Raw genomic sequence first — 22,876 nt, forward strand, 5'->3', positions numbered from 1 at the left:
CTCTGGGCTGGAGGGAGGCCCTTCCATCTACTCTGGATTCATAGCTGTCAACCCTCTTCCCCAAGCACTCACCCCTGTTCCACCCCAGGCCACGACCCTACCCTCTCCCCAGAGCGTGCCCCATCCCCACTCCTCCTGCTCCCCCCACCGTCCAGGGCCTCCTGCACACTGTGGAACAGCTGATCGTGGCAGGTGGTAGGCACTGGCAGGGAGGGGGAGGAGTTGATTGGCGGGGCTGCTGGCAGGCGGGAGGCACTGGGGAGAGCAGGAGGAGCTGGCTGCCGGTGGGTGCTAAGCAACCACGGAGGTATCACTTATGGTAGTTTGTAAACTGTAGAGACTGTCAGATGAAAGCTGCCTTGGGAATCCAAAGTAGCATTAAACAACAGATAAATACATAGAGCCTTGTTGTGACAGACAGCCAAGATTCATATTTCTAAGATAGCAGAGGAAGTTTCCCTTGATGGAGCCAACTCAGACATATCCATTATCTAATTTTATTAGAGTATTGCACCTGCTGCGACTTCAAAAACAAGCTGGTTTATATATACATCACGCAGACACACAAGTCTGAAAGGCTTGGATTTTATTTCTGAGCAGCTGGAAACTGGTTACACATACTCGTGGGAGGGTACATTCACAAAACACGAACAGAATCCCTTCAGTGTTTGACGGTTTCTGCAAACATGCCCAGCTCTTACCTCTCTTCTAAGAAGGCAACACGATCCCCAGAGCAGGGGTTCTCAACCTTCTTCTTTCTGAGGCCCCCCGCAACATGCTACAAAAACTCTACAGTCCACCTATGCCACAACATCTGGTTTTCTGCATATAAAAGCCAGGACCAGCATTAGGGGGTAGCAAGCAGGGCAATTGCCTGGTGCCTCCCACCACAGGGGGCCCCAGGCAATTTTCTTAGGGAAAAGGAAGAAACACCCAAAACTTAGTTGCTCAGACTTCAGTGGCAGTGAGGGCCCCATACAGTGGAGCTTCATCTTTCTGCCTGGGCCCCAGGAAGTCTAATGCCGGCCCTGTTTGGCAGATGTCCTGAAACCAGCTCAGAGCCCTTCCTCCCCAGTGGGCCCTGGAACCCTGGTTGAGAACCACGGCCCCAGAGCACAAGTTACTGTAACACCAACCCCACAACAAGGGCTAAGCCCAAGTGAATATAGAGAAAACACTACAGACCTGCATTGTGATGGAACAGGAGCTTTTGAAATATCTCATGGTGTGATAGATTCAGCCTCTTCTGAAAGACTACGGTCCACAATTTGTTTATATTGCTTCCATGACCCTTCCCTCTTTATGCTGTTTTCTTAGGGAAAAGGAAGAAACACCCAAGGTCTTTGAACTAGCAACAGCTTTCAGAAGCTAATGGACAATCAATTGCTCCTTGGGTCACAGGAACTCAGGGTGGATAAAAATCAATGATTTAAAAAAAAAATAAATTAAAAAAAAATCAGATTTTGATAAAATGCTTTTTAAGGAAAAAACCTATCTAAATATAGTTTTAATTAAGATACATTATAGCTCAAATATATCTTATCATGGAATAGGGATTATAAATTCTATAGTATGAGACAATACATTCATGTAATGTTTAAGAAAAGTTTTGTAAATGAGTTCCAATAGTTCAATTTGATTTAAATCAAATTCACCCTGCAGGAACTTATGCACCCGACTGTGAGAGTCAAATAGGGACAGATGTGAAAACAGAGTTGCTCGGGCAGAGTGCTAAGGAATGGCTTATCCTGCTGTTAACACAGATTTTTAAAATTTTATTTAAATACATCATTTATGCAAATATATCCAGGGCTACAGTTATGCCACATCGTAAGAAAATATTGCCAAAATGTATGGAGCACAACTCTTCAGAACACAACTCTTCGGAAACTGCAATATGTATCCCAACTACTGGTTAATCAAAGAGGAATAGGAGCACTTCATACCAATACCAAGCTAACCCACCAGGGTTCTGCCATGTCCTTGCTTAACAAACCTGAACCTGAGGTTGAATGGAGACGACAGAAGACCATATTCTGCCCTCAGACCACCAACTTCAGTGAATTTAAGGGCAGAATTTCTCCCAGGGTATTTAAATAGCTCTGTGATAAATGCTCACCATTCTCCTTATTTCTGCTACCTGGCAGATCAAACCAATGAAACTGAAGTGAAGTTCGCACATGCAGGTTTGTAGGGATGCGATTAGATAAGGGCACTTACATCCAGATTCAGCAAATCATATGCTTAAGTCCTGTAGAAGGTCAGTAGAATTTAAGCATGTGTTCAAGTGGTTTTATGAATTGGAGCCTTTTTGCTTAAAATGACGTGCACAACTTTTTAAAAAAAAAAATTAGTCATTAATCAAGGTCTTAAGCCAAGGTAGCTGGGAAAAAAATTCAGATATAGTCAGTCATATGTAGGACACGTGCCAAAAAAGTTAGTAGCGAGATACTAAAAGATAGGTAATGAGTACTCAAGAGTTTCCCATTTTGCATTTGACAAAATTACATTTTGAAATTCCAGTTTCTTTTTGATGAACATAAAATCCCCTATAAATGTTATTATTACATTAAAAAAACCAAACCACTGCCACCCAAATCAATTCCCTGTATATATACTCCATTTAATAGTCAAAATTAACAGTCTTGGAACATGATCTACATCCTTTAGAAACCAAGTCACCTGGATTTTCAGTTGGGTTAGTATTTTTAAAGGAAATTTGCTGCACAAGGAGATCCCTCTAAGACAGTAGTTCTCAACCAGGGACACACCTACCCCTGGGGGTAGACAGATGTCTTTCATGGGGTACATCAACTCATCTAGATATTTGCCCAGTTTTATAACAGGCTACATAAAAAGCACCAGGAAAGTCAGTACAAACTAAAATTTCATACAGACGATGACTTATTTATACTGCTCTACATACTAGAGCTGACCGTATTTCCCAAAGTAAAAACAGGACACTGCGTGGGGCTGGCCTGAGCTGCCAGGTGGCGATGCTTGCCTGATCCCCATACTTGCCAGGGGCTGGCCTGAGTCCCCCCACCACCGCCCCTGCAAGGGGTTGGCCCGAGCCACCTGGAGTCTCTGCTTGTACTGTGCTGCCCATGTCTGGGGCTGACTGCCCAAGGCCCACGCCGCCCAGGGCTAACAGCCTGAGGCCCGGTGCGTCTTGTCTGTGCTCACCATGCCCCTGAATGTTCCTCCATGCCCTCATAGGGGGGCACACCCCACTTTTTTGCCAAAAATGAGTATTTGTTCCTTTTGCTCTTGTCAGCTGATGATCATTTTTGCCAAAAAAGTGGGGATGTCCAGGACAGGGCTTAAAATGGGGACTGCCGTGGATAAAATGGGATGTATGGTCACCCTAATGTAAGTACAATATTTATATTCCAATTGGTTAATTTTATAATTATATGGTAAAAATGAGAAAGTAAGCATTTTTTCAGTGCTGTGACACTTTTGTATTTTTTTGTCTGATTTTGTAAGCAAATAGTTTTTAAGTGAGATGAAACTTAGGGGAACGTAAGACAAATCAGACTCCTGAAAGGGGTACAGTAGTCTGGAAAGGTTGAGAGCCACTACTAAGAAACTACTATATCTGTAACTACTAGCCCCCCAGGAAGGCTACCACATGGTTCAGTAAAAGGAGGGCCAGCCTTACAGAAAATGGCACCCTGGACAAACTTGTATTTTGGCTCCCTTTCTTTATGGTGTATCTGTACTTAAACACACAGTCACACACCTTGAGTTTACAGGAGAAGCTTTTAAGTTACGGTAGGGACAGCGTGCACCTACAACTGAGACCAGTGCAAAAGGCACTGGCAGTGCCTGGCACTAGCAGGCAGAATGCCAAGCTGGTGACAGTGTGACGTGATGGGGGGGTGGCCGCTCTGCGAGGCACTAACTGAAGCTCAGCACAGCACATGCCCAGCACAGGATCTGCTTCCCTGAACTACCATGAACCAACCCCCAGGGAGCCCCGCTGCCTCCGCTCCTCAGTGCCACTCAACTTCAGGCACTGCTGTGTGCTCCCAGGAGCACTCGCCACTAGCCCAGGTGCACCCCAGCCACCCCTGCTCCGCGGGCATTTGGGGGCGGGTGAGCAGCTATCCTGGCTAGCAGACTGCACCAGGCAGCCCAGTGTGAGTGCAGGAGACACTGGGAAGAAGTAGCTCTCCCTCTAGTGCTCTCCTGGCCCCCGGAGTCCAGTGCATGGCACAGCCCCAGGTACAAGGCTAGCCCTGGCTCCAGCCTGCCCTGCAGGGCACTTCCCTGGGCTCACCGGGGCTCCCCTAGCTCGTCCCTGGGGCAGACCCTCGTCAGGGGCAAGTTGCAACAACCTCCCCACCACAACTTCGGCTCCCTCCCCCACCTGGAAGCTGGCCCGACCCACCAGCTCGCTCTGCTGAGCCGGGACATCTCATGGGGCAGGGGTTACCCTACACTGGTGCCGGCACACTTTTGACCTCTGCACCCCACCCTTCCCAACAATGGTCTCCTAGGCAGTCACTCATGTCACCCACCCGTAAGGCCAGACCTGAGTAAAAGCATTTTTAAAGACAGCACTATGTTAAGAACTCCGTGAGAGGGCTACAAATGCAGTACTTTGTTTAAAGAGGGACTAAATATGAACTTTCAGCCATGTGTCCCAACTATGTCTATTTTATTTGGTTTGGGGCTTGATGCTATTAAAAAAACCCAACAAATGTTTTAGTTATTTTCTAAAGAGACTGCACAGTTGCTTGACTGCTAATGTCAGTTGCAACGTAGTTTGTTTCTGGTTTTCTCTCTATTTTGTTAGTATGTTTGTTCTAAGGATTTAACAGCATTGTGGGAAAATAAATCTAATTGCAAACAAACTGAACTCTTATTTACGGTGAAAGTAACATTTTGTTCCAAAAAGGAGATCAGTGAAAAATGGAATGCAATCCTGAATTTTTACAAGCTACAGAAGCAAGGGGGGTGATGCAATAACCGTATGGTGGCATGATGTTATGTATTATTTCCTAAAATAACCAGGGGGAGACTACGTTAGCCGCACCTAAGGCTGAGTCTGTGCTAGGAAAACTAGGACTCATAGTTCTCCACTGACAGTGGCAATAGGGGAGGCTGTAGCACTGATAGGGTTCAAGCATTTTTCCACCTTGCCATTTAAACCTGCTCCAAATAGGATTAGACAATAAAGCAACTAAAAAACAAACAAAAAAATCCCACAAGATACCCAACCCTTCACCACCCTCCACCTACCCATTCTGAAGTTATCTAAACTACAGAGTATTGCAGTGCTGTCTTCTACAGGTGAATTGTGGGTCTCAATTTTCCTAGTATAGATATTGCCTATTAAGCAGTGTAATCTAGTAGTTAGAGCAGGAAGACTAGGATTGACAGTTTTAGTTGGATGTATTCTTGGAGGTTTCATCACATGACAATCTTTAATTAAAGATTAATCTTTAATTCCTGGAGACTCCAGGACAATCCTGGAGGGTTGGCAATCCCAAAGAAGATAGGAGTTCTAGGTTCCATTCCATTCATGCCTCTGATGAAGTGAGCTGTAGCTCACGAAAACTCATGCTCAGATAAATTGGTTAGTCTCTAAGGTGCCACAAGTACTCCTTTTCTTATTCCCACCTCTGCAACTGGTTGCTGAGCAACCTCAAACAAGTCAATTAAGGCCCAAGTTCCTCAGTTCCCCTATTTCTAAAATGCGTAAAACAATATTTACCTTTCAGGGATAAGACTTAATTTGTGCTTTAAAACTTCTTGGGCTTGAAATATTAACAATGATTATATTTTCCCTGAAGAAGAATTCTGTATTAGCAATCTCCTGTCCCATTCCTGTGGAGGCGGCTTGATTTTATTTTTTTTTAACCATGTAAGATTTGAAAATATTCCATGGATTTAAACTATGTTGCATTTTGCTTTGGGACAATCAGACAGCCTGGTGCAAACTACGAAGTTCAGGTTACTATTAAATTCTGTCCCCTCCCCTCAATTCTTTAGACTGTAGCAAATCAGGAAATCAGGGCAGCTGTGCGGTTTGTGACACTATGTGACCAATTTACATGCAACACAGTTCTTATGAAAATATGCCAATGGCACCTTTCAATGAAGAGCAAATCAAATTTGATGATTACTTGGAGGGGAATGAATCACCACTAAAAATCGCTACTCCCTTTACTGAGTGTTGAGCAAGTGGAGTTAAATCTTAATTGCCTTTCAAGTTTTGGAAAAAGTAGTTTACAAGATGCTCTCAAACCTGACAAATATTGTATGCAAAATTAAACCTTAGGATGTTAACTTTGAAGTAATGAACCCTGGATATAGAGCATTCAAAGAAAGTATTTTATTTCTTTTATAAGAAGTGTAAATGAGAGGGAAACAAAACAATACAACCACATGTACAAGTCTGGTATTGAGACAAAATCCTTAAATCCTGACAGAAGTTGTCAACTTCTATATCTTCCTGTTTGCATACTCTCTGAACTCCCTTGCAGGTATTTTTCTTCAGAAAAAAAAAAACAAAAAAAAAACACACACACACACAAAAACCCCATGCACACTAATCTGAGCTCTCCTTGAGGTTCTCTAAGCACTTCTTCATAGCACTGGGCTCTGGTCCAAATAGTCAAGCTACCTGGTTACTTTAGATATATTTTAGGCCTTCTGTTTATAGTGGTGTAAGATTTTTTAATAAAGACCTTAGTTATTTGTTCAAATACCTAAAGGAAGCAAACATCAAGAGCTGGAACAGGCAGTTTCTCTTCCTTTTGTATGCTTTTCTCCCAAAATAAAAAAGTTTTCTACACATAGCTTTGAATTCTTTCTTTCACTGCCACCAGCAAAACTTTTTGGCGTATCAAAGAGAAGTATTTTGACTGCCCCAACACCGCCAAAAGAAAAAGTTCCCAATAAACAAGGTCAGTAAGACTCACCGCATGACTATAGCTCCTAATCGTTACCTCAGTGTTTCACAAGCGGGGTGGGGCAATAAAGAGCAGAAGAAAGAAATTGGAGTGAAGGGGAAGACTACATAGCCTGATATCTACCCCTGCTCTGAAAATGCACTCTCACAACAGAGGAAGAAAAACAGTGGGCAGGTCTTCAGAAGTCACCACCACCAGATGCAACTGGCTGCAATAGTAGGTTGTATGTACAAGTTTGCAGATTTCATTGTCTGCACACAAAAAGTTGTACCCCACTAGTGTGGATGCAGTTTTATACTGGTATAAAAGGGTCCATTACTGTATAGCTATTTCCATACAGGAACAGGAACAACCTATACTGGCATAAGGCGCCTTGATACCAGTATAACGCCATCCACAATAGTGGGGTTATACCAATACAACCATACTAGTTAACCCCCTCCCAACATAGTTATACCAGTACAAAAACTGTGTTTTAGACCAAGCCTTATGCTACTATCCCAGCAGTTCTCAAACTCGGTCATGACCCTGTTTTAATGGGGTCGCCAGGGCTGGCGTAAGACTTGGTGGGGCCTGGGACTGACGCCGACGCCCGAGGGCTTCAGTCCTGGGCAGCAGGGCTCAGACTTTGGGTTTAGCCCCCCACTGTTTGGGGTGGTGGGACTTGAGCTTTGCCCCCCTCCCCGCCCAGGACAGTGTGACTTGGGCTTTGGCCCCACCCCAGGGTGATGGGGCTTGGGCAGGCTCAGACTTCAGTCTCCCCTCCTGGGCTCATGTAGTCATTTTTGTTGTTAGAAGGGGGTCGCTCTGCAATAAAGTTTGAGAATGGCTGTAGACTATCCCAAGCTTCTCTTCTATGCTCCTGTGGTGGCCAGCTCAGCTGCAAAATCATGCTGCCTGGCCCCGTGAAGCTAAATGACAACCTTCCTCACTGGAAACAACATGCAGCTTTCTGTTGAGTTAGCCCTATAAGATTTGGGAAGCAAAAGACTAAAAAAAAAAAGTTTCTCAAGGGCATTTGGGGCCCTCTACTTTGTTTGTGCGCATCATTTGTTGGTAATTTAGTTAACTGTAAATTACAGTTATTCCAGATAAATAACCAATTAACGTGTGCGCTGTTTTGAAATTGCTCAGAATCTTCTTGGATTTGGAAAATTACACAAGGCATTTCAAGAAGTCTTGGGAGTGGACCCTGAGACACCAATTTCCACCACTGAGTACATGGGTGCCTCCCCACCAATCCCCAACATCGCCTTTCAGGCGTGTGTAAAGTTGTCAAAATAAAGACACACAGGGTTTGATCAGAGGAAAACTGAAACATGGCGTAACTGCTTTATCTAGAAGCATAGCATCACCTGACTGAAAGCAGCCATTTACACTACCTAGAGACTCACTGTGCACATTGGTATAATTCTACATGCCTCAGTGAGACACACTTCAAAAATAGCATTTGTGAATCCTTAATAGGGAACAAGCATCCTTACCTTTATTACAAACACTACATAAGGTTATTAGAAGAGTAGTTTATTTTTCACTGCATGATTTACTTTTTGCATTTCTCTCAGTGCAGGTGGTGAAAACAGACTGGTTGGATTCATTTGCAAGTTCTCATGCTCTAGCATATGCTGCAAGGTGTCATTTGTAAATTCTGTAGGAAATGTTTGTTACTCTGTTTCCATGAGAATGTATTTTAATTTGGTGCATTTCTATTATTAAGTGTAGCGAAACCTTGTTTTCCAGAATCTAAATTTTAGGCCAAATTGACCTGACACTGTCCCCCTTAAAAGCAATTTTAGTCTGTTAATAATCAACCAACCAATCAATATAGAAATACTAGTCTAAATGGAACTTGACAAGCAAATAAATTGATAAGGTCCCTGGCTCCTTGGAGCTTAAGATCATAGGACCAGATTCTGCAAGCCACTCCACAAAAAGAATTTCCATTGTTCCTGAGCCCAGTGTGTCTACTTAATTGGACAGTAAATCAGAACACAGCGTGCTGGGTATGAGACAAGACAGCATGCAGCCCTGCTCTTGGGACAAAGTCATTTCTTGTTATTTTTGTTTTCTTTCCCACCATCTTGTTACATAAAGCAGGTCAGCAGAGCTAACATTTTTCTGCATGTTTCTTGTGGTTTCCTTGGGGTTGATTATTAGAAGGCAAGCTAAGTTTGGTGGACATTTGTTGAAAGGCTTCACAAAGAAGTGGGTTTTTAGAAGGGATATTGAAGAAGGGAGGACAGTCGACTGACACACACAAGATCAAGAAGGCTATTCAAAGCCTCATGGGGCTGCACTGCAGAAGGCAAGTACCGAGGGGAAAGGATACAAACGGAGCAACCAAGCAGAAGGCTTAAGAGGAGTACAGGGAGAGAAGGGAAGAGACAAAAGTAAAGATGTGTGTCTGGAGTCATGCAGGACCTTGAAGACAAGTTCAGGGAAGGAAATGAAGGGACTCAAACAGGGGCATGGCAGTTTGAGCAGTAGGAGAGGAAGATAATTTTGCCAACCTAGTAGTTTTGGATGTGCTGGAGGGCGAGTACATTGACAGGTGGTTCCAGTAGTTAAGGCAGGACGACCAGAGACAGACGGAAAAAGGATGGATTTTAGAGATGTTATAAGAACCAGCAGGAATCAACAAAAGCACAGATACTGGTTGGGGGAAAGAAAATTTAAATATGACCCAGACTGTAAGTGATGCAGCTACCATGGGTGAAATCCTGGGCCTCAATGAAATTAATAGGATTTTTGCCACTGACTTCAATGGGGCTGGATGTCACTCCACGTTTTCATTCTCTGTGAGAAATGCCATGCACATGATGACATTATATACCATAGTTTAACAATAGTGACAGCAATATTGTAAGCCTAGATGACCTGGAGGATAGCAACATTATCATCAACTGCTACCAAGAGGGCTGAGAGAAGGGAAAAATCAGCGTCACATTTTAGCCATGTTGAGTTTGAGCTTGCAACGGAACGCACAGGAAGAGTCATCAGAGAGGTGGGACTAGAGATTGAAAAGTGTGATTATTTTCGAAGTAGTCAACATGGAGATGGTGAATGAAGCCATAAGAACTTGAGGAGGTCTAACAAGGATAAGGGTGTAGAGCAGTGGTGGGCAATCAGTGGCCCGCAGGCTGCATGCAGCCCGTTAGGGTAATCCGCTGGCGGGCTGTGAGACAGTTTGTTTACACTGACTGTCCACAGACACGGGAAGCGGCGCGGGCTGCAGGGACGTGCTAGCCGCTGCTTCCCGCAGCTCCCATTGGCTGGGAACGGTGAACCACAGTCACTGGGAGCTGCAGACAGTCAATGTAAACAAACTGTCTTGCGGCCCACCAGCAGATTACCCTCACATGCCGCAGGTGTAGAGAGATAAAGGCATAGAGGGGGATAAAGGACAGAATCCTGAGAGGCAATAGAAGAAGCATGACTGGGTATTGTCTTCACTGCACAGCTGGCCAAGGTGACGGGCGCCTGAGTGAGGCTAACCTGCGTGTGAACATTCCCACAGCAAAGCCTACCCTTGTTACTGTGTCCTCACTGTTTCTGCATTCACCCATGTGTGTCTGGAGATGTATCCCATAGTTCTTTTTGCTAAGACACTCTAGAATTCACTCCCAGTCAGTCGTGGGAGAACTTGTCTGTCCTTTGAGGCAGTGTCATCAGTTTGGAAGTGCTGGGGGAGCTAGTGCCCCCCACAAGGTTTTTGCACTTGCTTAAAGTTCCATAGGCTACAGAGCCGGCAGGGGCCCTGGCCCAGCCACTTTTAAGCAGTGGTCCTGTCCTAAATCAGCACAGCTGCTGCCAGAGCATTGCTCCAGCTGTGTGGTCACAATGCCACTAAAATTTGACCCAGCCAGGTCAAACTTCAGGAAGTGGCATTGCGACTTGGTGCACAGGGTCGCAACACTGTTCAAATTTGCCCTGCCACCCCTCTGTCCAGACAGAAGGCCAGCCGGGCCCAATGGTGTTGCAACCTGGTGCATAAAAAGTCTGTTCCTGTATGTTGAAACACAGGGGAGTCCAACGAGAACCCAACTTGTGGCAGCACAGGCTCATGTACCATGTGGATAAGAGATGGGAGACTCCCCGACTGGGAGAGACCTGGAGTACCTGTGGGAGGAGAGTGGGGAGGACAAATGGGGTTCTTGCTGGGGGGGTGGAGGGGGTGGGCAGAAGGGAGGGAAGGATCAGAATGCCCCCTCTCCCCCACTTCCTAAATATCTGAATTGACACTACTGCTTTGAGGGGAATTGTGGAAGGGCATTGGAGGACTATTGGCACTTGAGTGATTTTGCCTCCATCCCCATTGCAATGTGGGTGGGTTCGAGCCATATAAACTACTCCAGGGTTTAAACACCTCTAAACTCAGGTCAACGGTTTTTCTGCATGGACGGTAAGGATGGCTGGGCTAAAATGAAGGCAAGAGTCTGGGTTAACTATGCAGAGAAGACATACCCACAGAGGCAGATGCTGAAGGAGCATTACAGAAATGGAATAAGATCTCAGTAAGCACAGAATCATAAAAGCACAAGGAGGAGAGCCCGATCAACTGTGATAGAAGTAGCAGGCTCTTGTTTTCTTTGTCTCTGCGTCTTTACACATACCCACATGCATACTTAACTTTTATGGATCACTTAACACTCCTGAGCCTTCATCAATCCTCTCCACTATATCCTACAAGGATATGCTTCATAGGTAGAGCCCTACCAAATTCACAGTCCATTTTGGTCAATTTCACAGTCACAGGATTTTAAAAATCATAAATTTCATGATTTCAGCTATTTAAATCTGAAATTTCATGATGGTGTAATTGTAGTGGTCCTCACCCAAAAAGGAGTTGTTTTTTGGGGGGGGGAGGGGGGAGTCGCAAGGTTATTGTAGGGGGGGTTGCAGTACTACTCCCCTTACTTCTGCGCTGCTGCAGAGCTGAGCAGCAGCTGCTGGCCGGGAGCCCAGCTCTGAAGGCAGAGCCGCCACCAGCGGCAGCCCAGAAGGAAGGATGGCATGGTAAGGTATTGCCACCCTTACTTCTGCGCTGCTGCCTGCAGAGCTGGGCCCTCAGTCAGCAGCTGCCACTCTCTGGCCGCCCATCTCTGAAGGCAGCAGCGCAGAAGTAAGGGTGGCCTGGTATGGTATTGCCACCTTACTTCTGTGCTGCTGCTGGTGGGAACGCACCTCCGGCTCCAGACAGTCTCTGCTTCCCACCACCTGTGGGGCCCCACCTGTCTCCCTGGAGCTGAGCCGCCTGGGACCGGTCCAGAAACCTGGCCAGTCTCTAGCAATCGGGGGGAGACACACGATAGTGTGCGGGGCTTGGCTGGGCCCCTCCAGGCAAGCAGGTCCTGAGGGAGTCTGGCCAGGGCAGGCCCTGGCCTGGATGATCGCACCACTCCTGAGATGCCGGAGTGATTCCCTGCCCTGGGACCAGCCCTGGCAGCTCAGCCCGGCAGACACAGTCACTTCCCAGAAGGGCTGGTGAGTGTGGCCAGGAAGCAGGGCGTGGATCTCTGGGAGGCCTGGGGGCGTGTCCTGGGCTGTGAGGGGTCAGGGAAGATCTCTGTGTGTTGGGGCTCTAGGGAGTAGAAGTTCTGTGTGGGGTGCTGGGCAGTTGTGGTGGGGCTGTGGGCAGGGGTGTGGTGGTGTGCAGGGCATTGTGCATTTGTAGCAGAGTCTGGGGTGCGGGTGCTGGGCATAGTGGGTCCAGGGGGCTCTGGCCATAGGGAATTGGGGGGAGAGGGGGGCATTCCAGTGTTGGGCGGGGAAGGGAAAATGTGTGGCGTGGCATGGGCCCACCCCTGAGGGGAAGGGGCATGCTGGCAGCACAGGGCCGGGCGGGCCATTGTGCGTCTGCCAACTGCTGGTTTGTGAATAGTGCCCTCACACTGGGCTGGGCGGACATGCCATGCCCCTGGCTGGCCCCTCACTCCAGGGACCTACCCCCAATGCACCATGCTCCATTGCCCCCATAGGGGCCCACAGATATGTTTGGCACCAGGGCCGTAAAAGGTTAATCTGGCCCTGCTGGGACAACATATGGCCAACCCCATTTTCTTACTTCTCTATTCCTCACTGCTCACCTCCATAAACGGCTGCCCTGAGTGTACAGTAACTCCTCACTTAAAGTTGTCCCGGTTAAGGTGGTTACGTTGCTGATCAATTAGGGAACATGCTCGGGGGAAGAGGGGGGCTAATGTCAGGGTGTCCCCCTCCCCCCGCTTACCTCATCTTCCATAGAGCAGGGGGGACACATGACAGGGCTCAGAACTGGGACGGAGGGAGCTTCCTGGCAGCAGCTGCCCTCTCAGCTTGCTTATCTACTTAAAAAGGTAGTGTACTTAGAGTGGGGTCAGCGTACTTAAAGGAGCAACGCGCCTCTCTCTCTCAAACAGGGTGTGTCCCTCTCTGTCTGCCATGCTGTCTCCCCTCCCTCCATTCATGCTGCCTTGTAGAGTGTGAGGCTACATTAACAACGAGTTAACCCTTGAGGGCTCAGCCAATTGCTAGTTCATCATTTAGCAGTAAGGCATTCCCTGGGAAATATCCCACCCTCTGACTTCACCACCTCAACCAAGCTTCACAATCATCATCGCTGTATACCAGTATTAAATTGTTTGTTTAAAACTTATACTGTGTGTGTGTGTGTGTGTATGTGTGTGTGTATAATATAAATAAGACTATATATAGTCTTTTGTCTGGTGAAAAAAATTTCCCTGGAACCTAACCCCCCTATTTACATTAATTCTTATGGGGAAACTGGATTCGCTTAACATCGTTTCACTTAAAGTTGCATTTTTCAGGAACATAACTACAAAGTTAAGCGAGGAGTTACTGTACGTGTTTTTTACATGTAAAAACTATTGCATAGGCTCCAAAGAGCCAAACTACATGCCAGTTAATGCACACACTAGACGCATAGCAAGACACTAACAGTTTAGTATTACTGTGTGATCTGTTGAGTCTTATTAAGTAGCTGTAAAGAGGAGTTATACATACAAGGAACTCGTCTCCCCTCCACCACCAACCACTCCTTATGGTTAGGAAACGGTCCAGTGCTATAGATGTAACAAATCATGGAGGTTAAGTGAGATGCAAAGAATAGACTTGCTATATATTACAAAGATTAAACTATACACTGCATTTACTCACCATATTATAAAGGGGTTCTTTAGTAATTGGTTATTAAAATATCTAGTATTTACCCCTTCACATATACTAAGCTTCATACAAATGAAGCTCAAATTGTAACCCTTCCCACCCAACCAAACCATACAATTTTGATTGGGAAAAACTTGGGTTAAGGGGAAACCAGACCAAGTTATTAAAGCTAAACACAGATCCCAGGCAAACTTTTCAAAGTAGAACTTACTAAGCACGTAGAACAAACAAACACAGGCCAAACAAAGAAGAGGATCAAGCGCACCAATTTCTTGACTTCATCTTTTGTTTCCCTGATTCTCATGCCACCACCTAGGCTCCAGATATGCAAAAGTATCCACACACAGATAAAAAAGAAGGGGGAATCTGTTAGTTTTGGTGGCTCAGTTAATCTTATTCGTTAAAGAGTTGCTACAGTAATGCATCAGCAAACAGTTCAGTAGTGTAATTCCACAGAGTAGTACCTTATTGAGGCAGCCTGAGGAGGAGTCAATACGTTTTTGAAACCTAGGGAAATTAACACACACACACACACACACAGAGTTAAACTGGTAGTTGAAAAGGAAACTTTTACACCCTTCTGGTTAAAGGTTGAAAAGCAATCTTAGAAAACGGATTTAATTAGGCTCTAGCCACTGTTCCACAGACAGTAAAGACAAATTACACTTACAGTAAACCAACTGCATTTTAAAAAATTAGCATCTCTCCCTTTGGTGGAAAACCTCACTTTTTTATTGTAAACTCAACTATTCCTTTCAGTTAGATGTGTTTTAAAATTATACAAGTTACTACATTGTCTTAAAAGGACAAAAGAAAAGGAAAAAAAATACCTACCAAGCACATCACCTGTTGATATAAACCCAGTCTGCTGGCCTGTGCCCCAGGGAAGCCATATGCCCTGCCTGCAACTGGCAAAAAAAACCTGAATGCTCAGCACTATGACTTCTGCAGTGTGGGAAATCTATAGAAAGTTGATTCAAACTCAGTACACCAATTAAGAGAAAGTATTTGTCAAACTCTCTTTTCTCATGTTAAAAATAAAATTCATGAAATCTCAAATGTCAAAGACACCCCCCATAGGTATGAATGAAAATACTTTGTTAGAAAACCAAAGCTATTCCCCTCCCCCTTCCTTAAAGACAGGCATACACCTCTTTTAACTGCACCCTACTTTCAAATGGGATTTGCTCTCCAAAACACACATCCCCAGGAGGAGCGGCCCTCCCCTGTTAGAGATCTCTCCCAGAGGTAAACTTTGAGATACTTAGGACCTAGGTTTTGCATGGCAAGTGTCCCAGCTAAGTCAGGAACCTGCTTGGGGCAGGGACTTCTAAAGAGGCTCGTAAGACATTTACGGGAACTCACAGCACTATCCCGATAGCCTTTCATTCAAAGTTTTGGCGCGGGGGGGGGGGGGGTAATCGCATGACACGCACACGTGTCTCGTTTTTGGGAGGATGTTGGTTAAGGAGACAGCAGCCTTAGCTCTCCCTGTCTCCGCGGCGGGTTACTAAGGCTGTCTTGCCTCACAGGGAGGATTTGTGAAGCTCTCTTAACTGCGCTTTGAGATCCTCACGTTCAAAGGGTCACCCCCAGAGCACTTACCTGCAGGATCTTCTCCAGCCCCTCCTGGCCCAGGCAGGGAAACTCCTTGAGCAGCTCAGTTTTCTTGTCCTTGTAATCTTCCGTCGCTGCTCGCCAGTTCGGCTCCTCCAGGACCTCAAAGATAGCTGCCCCAATGGACAGGTAGAAGATGATGGCAGAAGTCAGCAAGGGGCCCCTGTCTACCATGGTGCTGGAGGGGGCGGCTCGGGGACAGTGACAAGCAGGGCGCTGGCAATGCCTTGGCGAGGCGCAGGGAAGGGAACAGCAGCCTTGGGCTCCCTCTGGAGAGCGACTGAGAGACGCTGCTGCTGCTGCTGCTGCTGCTCTTCTTCTTCTTCTTCTTCTTCCTCCTCCTGCCCTGCCTTGCCTTGCTCTCCCTCCCCCCACACCTTTCTTCTCTCCCTCCCTTTTTGTCTGTGTGGCTCCCTCCCGCTGGCCTCTCGCTCGCTCTCCTCCCACCGTCTCCTCCCTCCTCTTCTCCCCTCTCCCTCGGGCTGCCTCCGTCCCCTCTTCCTCCCCCCTCCCGCCTCGCTCCTTCGGCGGCTGTTTGAATTAGGTGCCCCGACTCTCCCCCTGCCCTTCCCGGGCGGCGCATGCGGGGCGGCTGGAGGGGAAAGTTCCCCGCTTCGGCTGAGCAGCTCTGGGGCAGGTTCCCACCCCGGAGACCCGGGACTGGGAGGCCGGGGGACCTGCGTTCAGCCGCGCTTTGCCCGCTCCCTGTGCCTCTGCGACCCCGCTCCGCCGGGCTGCCTCCCCCGCCCCGGCAGCCACGTGTGTGCGCTCCGCCGCGCAGCCCGCCACGGCGGCCCCGAGGAGGGCGACCAGAGCCCCGGTAGAAAGAGTCTGACCTCCGCCTGTGCCCTGTGTGAGAGAGAGAGAGACCCCTCCGCCCGTACTGTGTGTGAGAGAGAGAGAGAGACACCCCTCCGCCCGTACTCTGTGTGTGTGTGTGTGTGAGAGAGAGAGACACCCCTCCGCCCGTACTGTGTGTGTGTGTGTGAGAGAGAGAGACACCCCTCCGCCCGTACTGTGTGTGTGTGTGTGTGAGAGAGAGACACCCCTCCGCCCGTATTGTGTGTGTGTGAGTGAGAGACACCCCTCCGCCCGTACTCTGTGTGTGTGTGAGTGAGAGACACCCCTCCGCCCGTATTGTGTGTGTGTGTGTGTGAGAGAGAGAGACACCCCTCCGCCCGTACTCTGTGTGTGTGTGTGTGTGAGAGAGACACCCCTCCGCCCGTATTGTGTGTGTGTGGGAGAGAGAGACACCCCTCCGCCCGTATTGTGTGTGTGTGAGAGAGAGAGAGAGAGACCCCTCCGCCTGTACTGGGGGGGGGTCAACCCTCTGCCTCTATTGTGGGTGTGGGTGAGAGAGAGAGAGAGTCCCCTCCGCCTGTACCCGGGGGCGGGGAGGGGGTCAACCCTCTGCCTATATTGTGGGGGTGTGTGTGAGAGAGTGTCACCCCTCCATGTGTACTGGGGGGGGGGAGAGAGAGAGAGAGACATCCCTCCACCTGTACTGTGTGTGTGTGTGTATGTTGGGGGGGTGAGTCACTCCTCTGCCTGTACTGTGTGTGGGTGAGTGAGTGAGTCACCCCTCCGCCTGTACTGTGGGGGTGTGAGACATCCCTCTCCCTGTACTGTGTGTGTGTGTGAGAGAGAGAGAGAGACCCTTCCACCTGTACTGTGGGGGTGTGTGAGAGCGTTACCCCTCCGCCTGTACTCTGTGTGTGTGTGTGTGTGTGAGACACCTCTCCACCTGTACTGGGGGGGGGGTGAGAGAGACACCTCTCCACCTGTACTGTGTGTGTGTGGGGGGGGGTCAACCCTCTGCCTGTACTCTGTGTGTGTGTGTGTGTGAGAGAGAGAGAGAGAGAGACACCCCTCTGCCTGTACTGTGGGGGGGGGTCAACCCTCTGCCTGTACTGTGTGGGTGTGAGACACCCCTGTACCTGTGTGTGTGTGTGAGTGTCATCCCTCCACCTGTACTGTGGGGGTGTGAGAGTGTCACCCCTCTACCTGTACTGTGGGGATGAGATGCCTGTACCCTGTGTTTGTGTGTCTGAGAGAGACCTCTGCTTACCCTCTCTCTGTGGATGTGAGACACCTCTGCCTGTACTCTGTGTGTGTATTGTCATCATCTGTGACAGGTAAATGTGGATTGGAGCACGAACCCCTATTTAAAACTAGTAGTGTCAGGGGAAGAAGGGTGACCCATGTTACTGGAGATTGGGTGAATCTAGAAGACAACTGATGTTTTTGGTGCCTGGGGGCTCTACACACCTCTCCCCATATATGTGAGTGACCACCCATGTTAAAGGGGTGTGAGATCTGATCCTTTTTTCTCCTGGAGCCGAGCAGGGGTAAGAGGATGCAGTTCTCCTCATTTCTCCTGAGTAGGGGATAGACTGTCACTAGACAAGTTTTTGGAACATGCCTCTAGTTTTCATCTGAGCTGGCCAAAGTGGCGAGGACAAATAAAATGGGCAAGGGGCCAAAAAATGGGGAAAGGAGCCATGCACAGCTTCCCTTTCACCCATTTCCCTTGTCTGTGTAGATTTTAAGATCTTCAGGAAAGGAACCGTGTTGTCCTGTGTGGTGGTAAAACCCCTAGTATATTTCGTGCCTTTAATAAATAATGCATATGAGAGAGAGACCCCTGCCAGTGTTTTTCCATAAGACATTCAAAAACTCCCAGCTTGAGATAGTCCAGCGTGGCTTGTTCATAAAGCCTTGCCCAGGAATTGAATTGACCTTTACTTTTAAAGAAGGGGTTAAAGAGAGAGGAAAAGCTGCAGCACTGTGTTGGATGAGAGTAGTTGGAAATGTGAGACAGTGGGAGGGTGAAATGTACTGAGAAAAAGGGTGGAGGGGAGAGAAGGGAAGGGAAGCTGGAAAGAAGAGACAGTGCAGGAAGGAAGAAGGAAGAAAAAGGGAGCAAAATGAAAAGAAAAATGTGGAATAAGATAAAAATGAGAGAAATATGGGGGGAAATCCTGCCTTAGATGTGGGTGTTCAGTTACTGGTGTGTAAAACTCAAAGTGACGTCAAAGCAGTGCTCTCATGAGACTGCTTATAGAAAACTAAATTGCTCCCTACATAAACAGCCTACTCCAACAATGAATACATTCATCACAGGCAACTATAACCTATAGTAGGTTCTCTTTTTTCAAGCTCAGCAGTTTAGTAGCAGGGTGAGAGAAACTACTAATGAGGGATAGGATAGAGGTCTATAAAATCATTAATGCTGTGGAGAAAGTGAATAAGAAAGTGTTATTTACTCCTTCACATAACACAAGAACTAGGAGTCAACCCAGTGAAATTAATGGTCAGCAGGTTTAAAACAAACATAAGGAAGGACTTCTTTGCACAATGTACAGTCAGCCTGTTGAAATCATTGCCAGGGGGTGTTGTGAAAGCCAAAAGTATAACTCAGAAAAGAATTAGATAAATTCATGGAGGATAGGTCCATCTCTGGCTATTAGGCAAGATGGTCAGGGATGCAACCCCATGCTCTGAGTGTCCCTAAATCTCTGACTGCCAGAAGCTAGGACTGGATGCCGGGAGTGGATCACTCAATAAATTGCCATGTTCTGTTCATTCCCTCTGAAGCGTCTGGCACCAGCCATTGTCGGACGACAGGATACTGGCCTAGATGGACCATTGGATTGACCCAGTATGAGAATTCTTATGTTCACTAAGAACATAAATCTGTCAATGTATTGATTGTTCAGTATCTCAGTCTTCTCTTGGGAATCCCCAATTATATGCAGGCTTCTTCAAAAGGGGCCACAGAACCATGGAAAAACTTCCATATGAAGTGATATTAGAAATATTGTGTTTGTTTAGATTAGAGATGAGACAAGAAAGGAGATGATAAACACAGTGGATGGGATAGAGAAAGTAAATCAGGCAAGTTTATTTGTTTTCTCTCCTAAAGCACGAACAAGAGTACGTTTAATGAAATTGGAAAGCAGCAAATTTAAATCTGATAAAAGGGAACGCTTTTTTCACAATGCACGTTTACCACGAGGAACTCTCTGCCACGTGTCCTTTGGACCAAAAGCTTAGTATAATTTTAAAAAAGCACTGGATGTTGATGGATAATGAAAACATCCACAGTTACGTTACACAGGATTTAAAAATAAAATTGAAAGGAAGGATCTGGGCAAGTTAATGTATAATTGCCTATTTTGGGCTTTTGCAGCTTCCTCTGAATTATCTATGAGCCACTGAGCTAGATGGACCACTGCTCTGATCAAGTTATAGCCGTTTTGTGTTCATAGATTATAAAGCCAGAAGGTACCACTGTGATCATCTCATCTGACTTCCTGCATAACACAGGCCATAGAACTTCTCTGAATTAATTCCTGTTTGAACCTGAGCATATCTTTTAGACAAACATCCAATCCTGAGTTTAAAATCGCCAATGATTGAAAATCCACCACATGTTCCTATTTTCTTGTTCTTGCACATGTGTGCCTCTTTACCTGGGGGTATTTAATATTTGACTGCATTTTTGAAATTGTACCTCTCTTGCTGACTACCTATAACTCTTTACATTGCTGAAATAACCATATTAAGGGAATAACATGAACATCCCAGAACATAGTGCAGATTTGCAGAACAAATAGGAATGAATACAGTTTCAACACAGTTATGGAACATATGTTTAAGATTGGGTGGAATCTTTCTACTTTCCATCTCAAACTCTACCTCGACTATTCTGCTGAATCTTTCAGGAAATTGAGTCAGTTGACATTTTGAAATATTACTACACTTGTCAGACTGCTTCTTTGGGTTTTAGAGTGGTAACCCACACAAGAAAATAGTTAACCACAATTCAGTGGGAAGCAAATTCTACCCTCTAGAAGCAGAAGTGAACTTATGAGTCTGTCCGTTAGCTCCTGACTTCAATTTTCACTTCAATTTCTTTTGTCTGCAGCAGAACAAAATACAAGGCACATTTTCATACTGCACTGAAAGTGAGCGTAGCAAGAAAGAATGTGTCTAAGTCATGGATGGTTTTATTTGATACTTATAGTGCAGTGCTTTTTGTAAGTGGTTTTCCATAGCTGGCACCTCTCTTTGTTGCTTTTCTTGACCTCCTAAAACATCCAATCTCCTTTTATCCATGGCCCTTTTTACTCGCTGTCTCCCTCAGATTAAACAGTGCCCCTATTGTTCACCCGCAGCACCTGTCACATGGGCCCCACGGCTTCCCAGGCCAGTTGAGATAATGAAAAGGCTGGGATGGCTTACTCAAGAGCTGAAACATTTCAGGGCTGAAACAGCAGATAGTACTATTGTGAGTGAAACCACAAGTGTCAACCGTTTGCACTGTTTGCAAAAGTCATCATCATTTCAGGCTTTCCAGTCCAAAAAGGAAATCCCTTTCAGCCAAGCTGTATGTCTAAGACACATTTGCTGTACAGATGTTTCCTAGAACAACCCTGAAATGAATAAATAAATGTTAGAAAATGTTTTAGATTGAGCACATGAAAATACTTTATGGTAAAGGAAACCTGTTGCATAGTGACAAGTGCTGCAGATTTTACTGAGTATGAACTGTGAAAGGTGCAATTAACTTCAGGCATCTATCTTCTCAGGCTGCATCACTTCTCACCTGGAAGTCCTTACTTTCCAATTGTTTCGTGATCTCACTCCGGGTGATGTCCATCAACTCTGCATCTCTCACTCTTTTAACAAGCTTTGACCCATCTAGATTTGCTTCTCCGCTCTTGTTGCAAATCTTGTCTTACTTTTTTGTACCTAGAGAGGTGGAGGGGGTTGTAATTTGTTGCTTTGCTGCCTAAATACTCGGTTGCAGTTTCTTTTTTCAGTGGGGTAGTTTTTAATCTTCATGAGCAACTTTCTCATGAGGGAACCCAGATATCTTAGTTTATTATCTGTGCATGTCATTGACTGTCTTACTCCTCGCCTATCTACAATAGCAATCTGACCTTCAACGTTGGACAGTGTAGTCCTGTTTCTCTCAAACTATTGCATGAAGAAACTCTAAACTTCTTCCATCTCACTTCAACTCTTGCAGACAAACATTGATAATACCAATTTCTTATTATAAAACTCTTGATTTTAACATGCATATAACCTGGAAAAATCTAAATCATGGCTATAAAAATCAATCAATTGCAGTATTTTCAGTCCTTGTATTCACTTTCTTTTTTTAGTTCACCATCATAATACCCACAAAACTTTGGCAGTCAGGCCTCATAATCAGGTTTAGTGGGACATTGTGGGAGAAAAATGGTGAAAATTGCCAAATATTCTGCTATTGTTTGTAATATAAAACATCTAACCTCCCAGTTGCAGATAAGGGCCCAGATAGGGATATGTATTCTGGAGATGAATGCTTGACTGCACAGATGGTGTCAAAAGGAGGGCTTTGGCTTCCTTGACCATGGGATGCTGTTCCAGGAAGGTGGACTGCTGGGAAGAGATGGAGTCCACCTGACCAAGAAGTGGAAGAGCATCTTCACACACTGACTTAACAATCTAGGGAGAAGGGCTTTAAACTAGGTTCACAAGGGGTAGGTGGAAAAGGCCCACAGGTAGATATTCAAAAAAGTGACCTTAACAGAGGGCTCAGTGTTGTGGGGGAAATGGAAAATTACGCTAGGGTTACAGAAGCAATGAGAGCGAGAACAGTGGGCGAAATTGCTCAACATCTTAGATGTCACAAATGCAAGGAGTCTGGGTATGGGGAATACACAGGATAAGTTGGAAGTCGTAGTACACAAGCTAACTTATGCCTTTATCATCATCATTGAGCCTTGTTGGGATAACTCTCATGACTGAAATATTGGTATACAGGTATATAGCTTGTTCAGGAAGGACAGACATGGAAAAAAGGGAGGAGGTGTTACATTATACATCAAGAATATATACACTTGTTCAGAAGTTCAGAAGGAGGTGATAGGTAGGCCAGTTGAAAGTCTGTGGGTGAAGATAAGGGGGGGAAACAGGTGATGTCATGGTAGGGTCTACTGCAGACCACTAAATCAGGAGGAGATGGTGAATGAGTCATTTCAAGAAAGTAGACTTTAACAAACTCAGTGGACTTGTAGGTAAACTCCCAAGGGAAGAAAAATCTAAGGGAAAAAGGAGTTCAGGAAAGCTGGCAGTTCCTCAAAGAGACAATATTAAAAGCACAACAGCAAACT

The 22,876-nt window shown here is 46.1% G+C and overlaps 1 protein-coding gene across 1 annotated transcript in view; it reads right to left on the minus strand.

The window, feature by feature from the left end:
• Positions 1–16,092, minus strand: part of KCNK5 (potassium two pore domain channel subfamily K member 5) — a 60,458-nt gene extending 44,366 nt beyond the window's left edge. The window contains exon 1 of the mRNA XM_074949113.1: positions 15,696–16,092. Coding sequence (XP_074805214.1) covers positions 15,696–15,881 — 186 coding nt within the window. The 5' untranslated portion in view covers positions 15,882–16,092. The remainder of the gene's footprint in view (positions 1–15,695) is intronic.
• Between the last annotated feature and the right edge of the window lie 6,784 nt (positions 16,093–22,876).

This window comes from Natator depressus, chromosome 3, assembly GCF_965152275.1.
Source record: "Natator depressus isolate rNatDep1 chromosome 3, rNatDep2.hap1, whole genome shotgun sequence".
Lineage (NCBI taxonomy): Eukaryota > Metazoa > Chordata > Testudines > Cheloniidae > Natator > Natator depressus.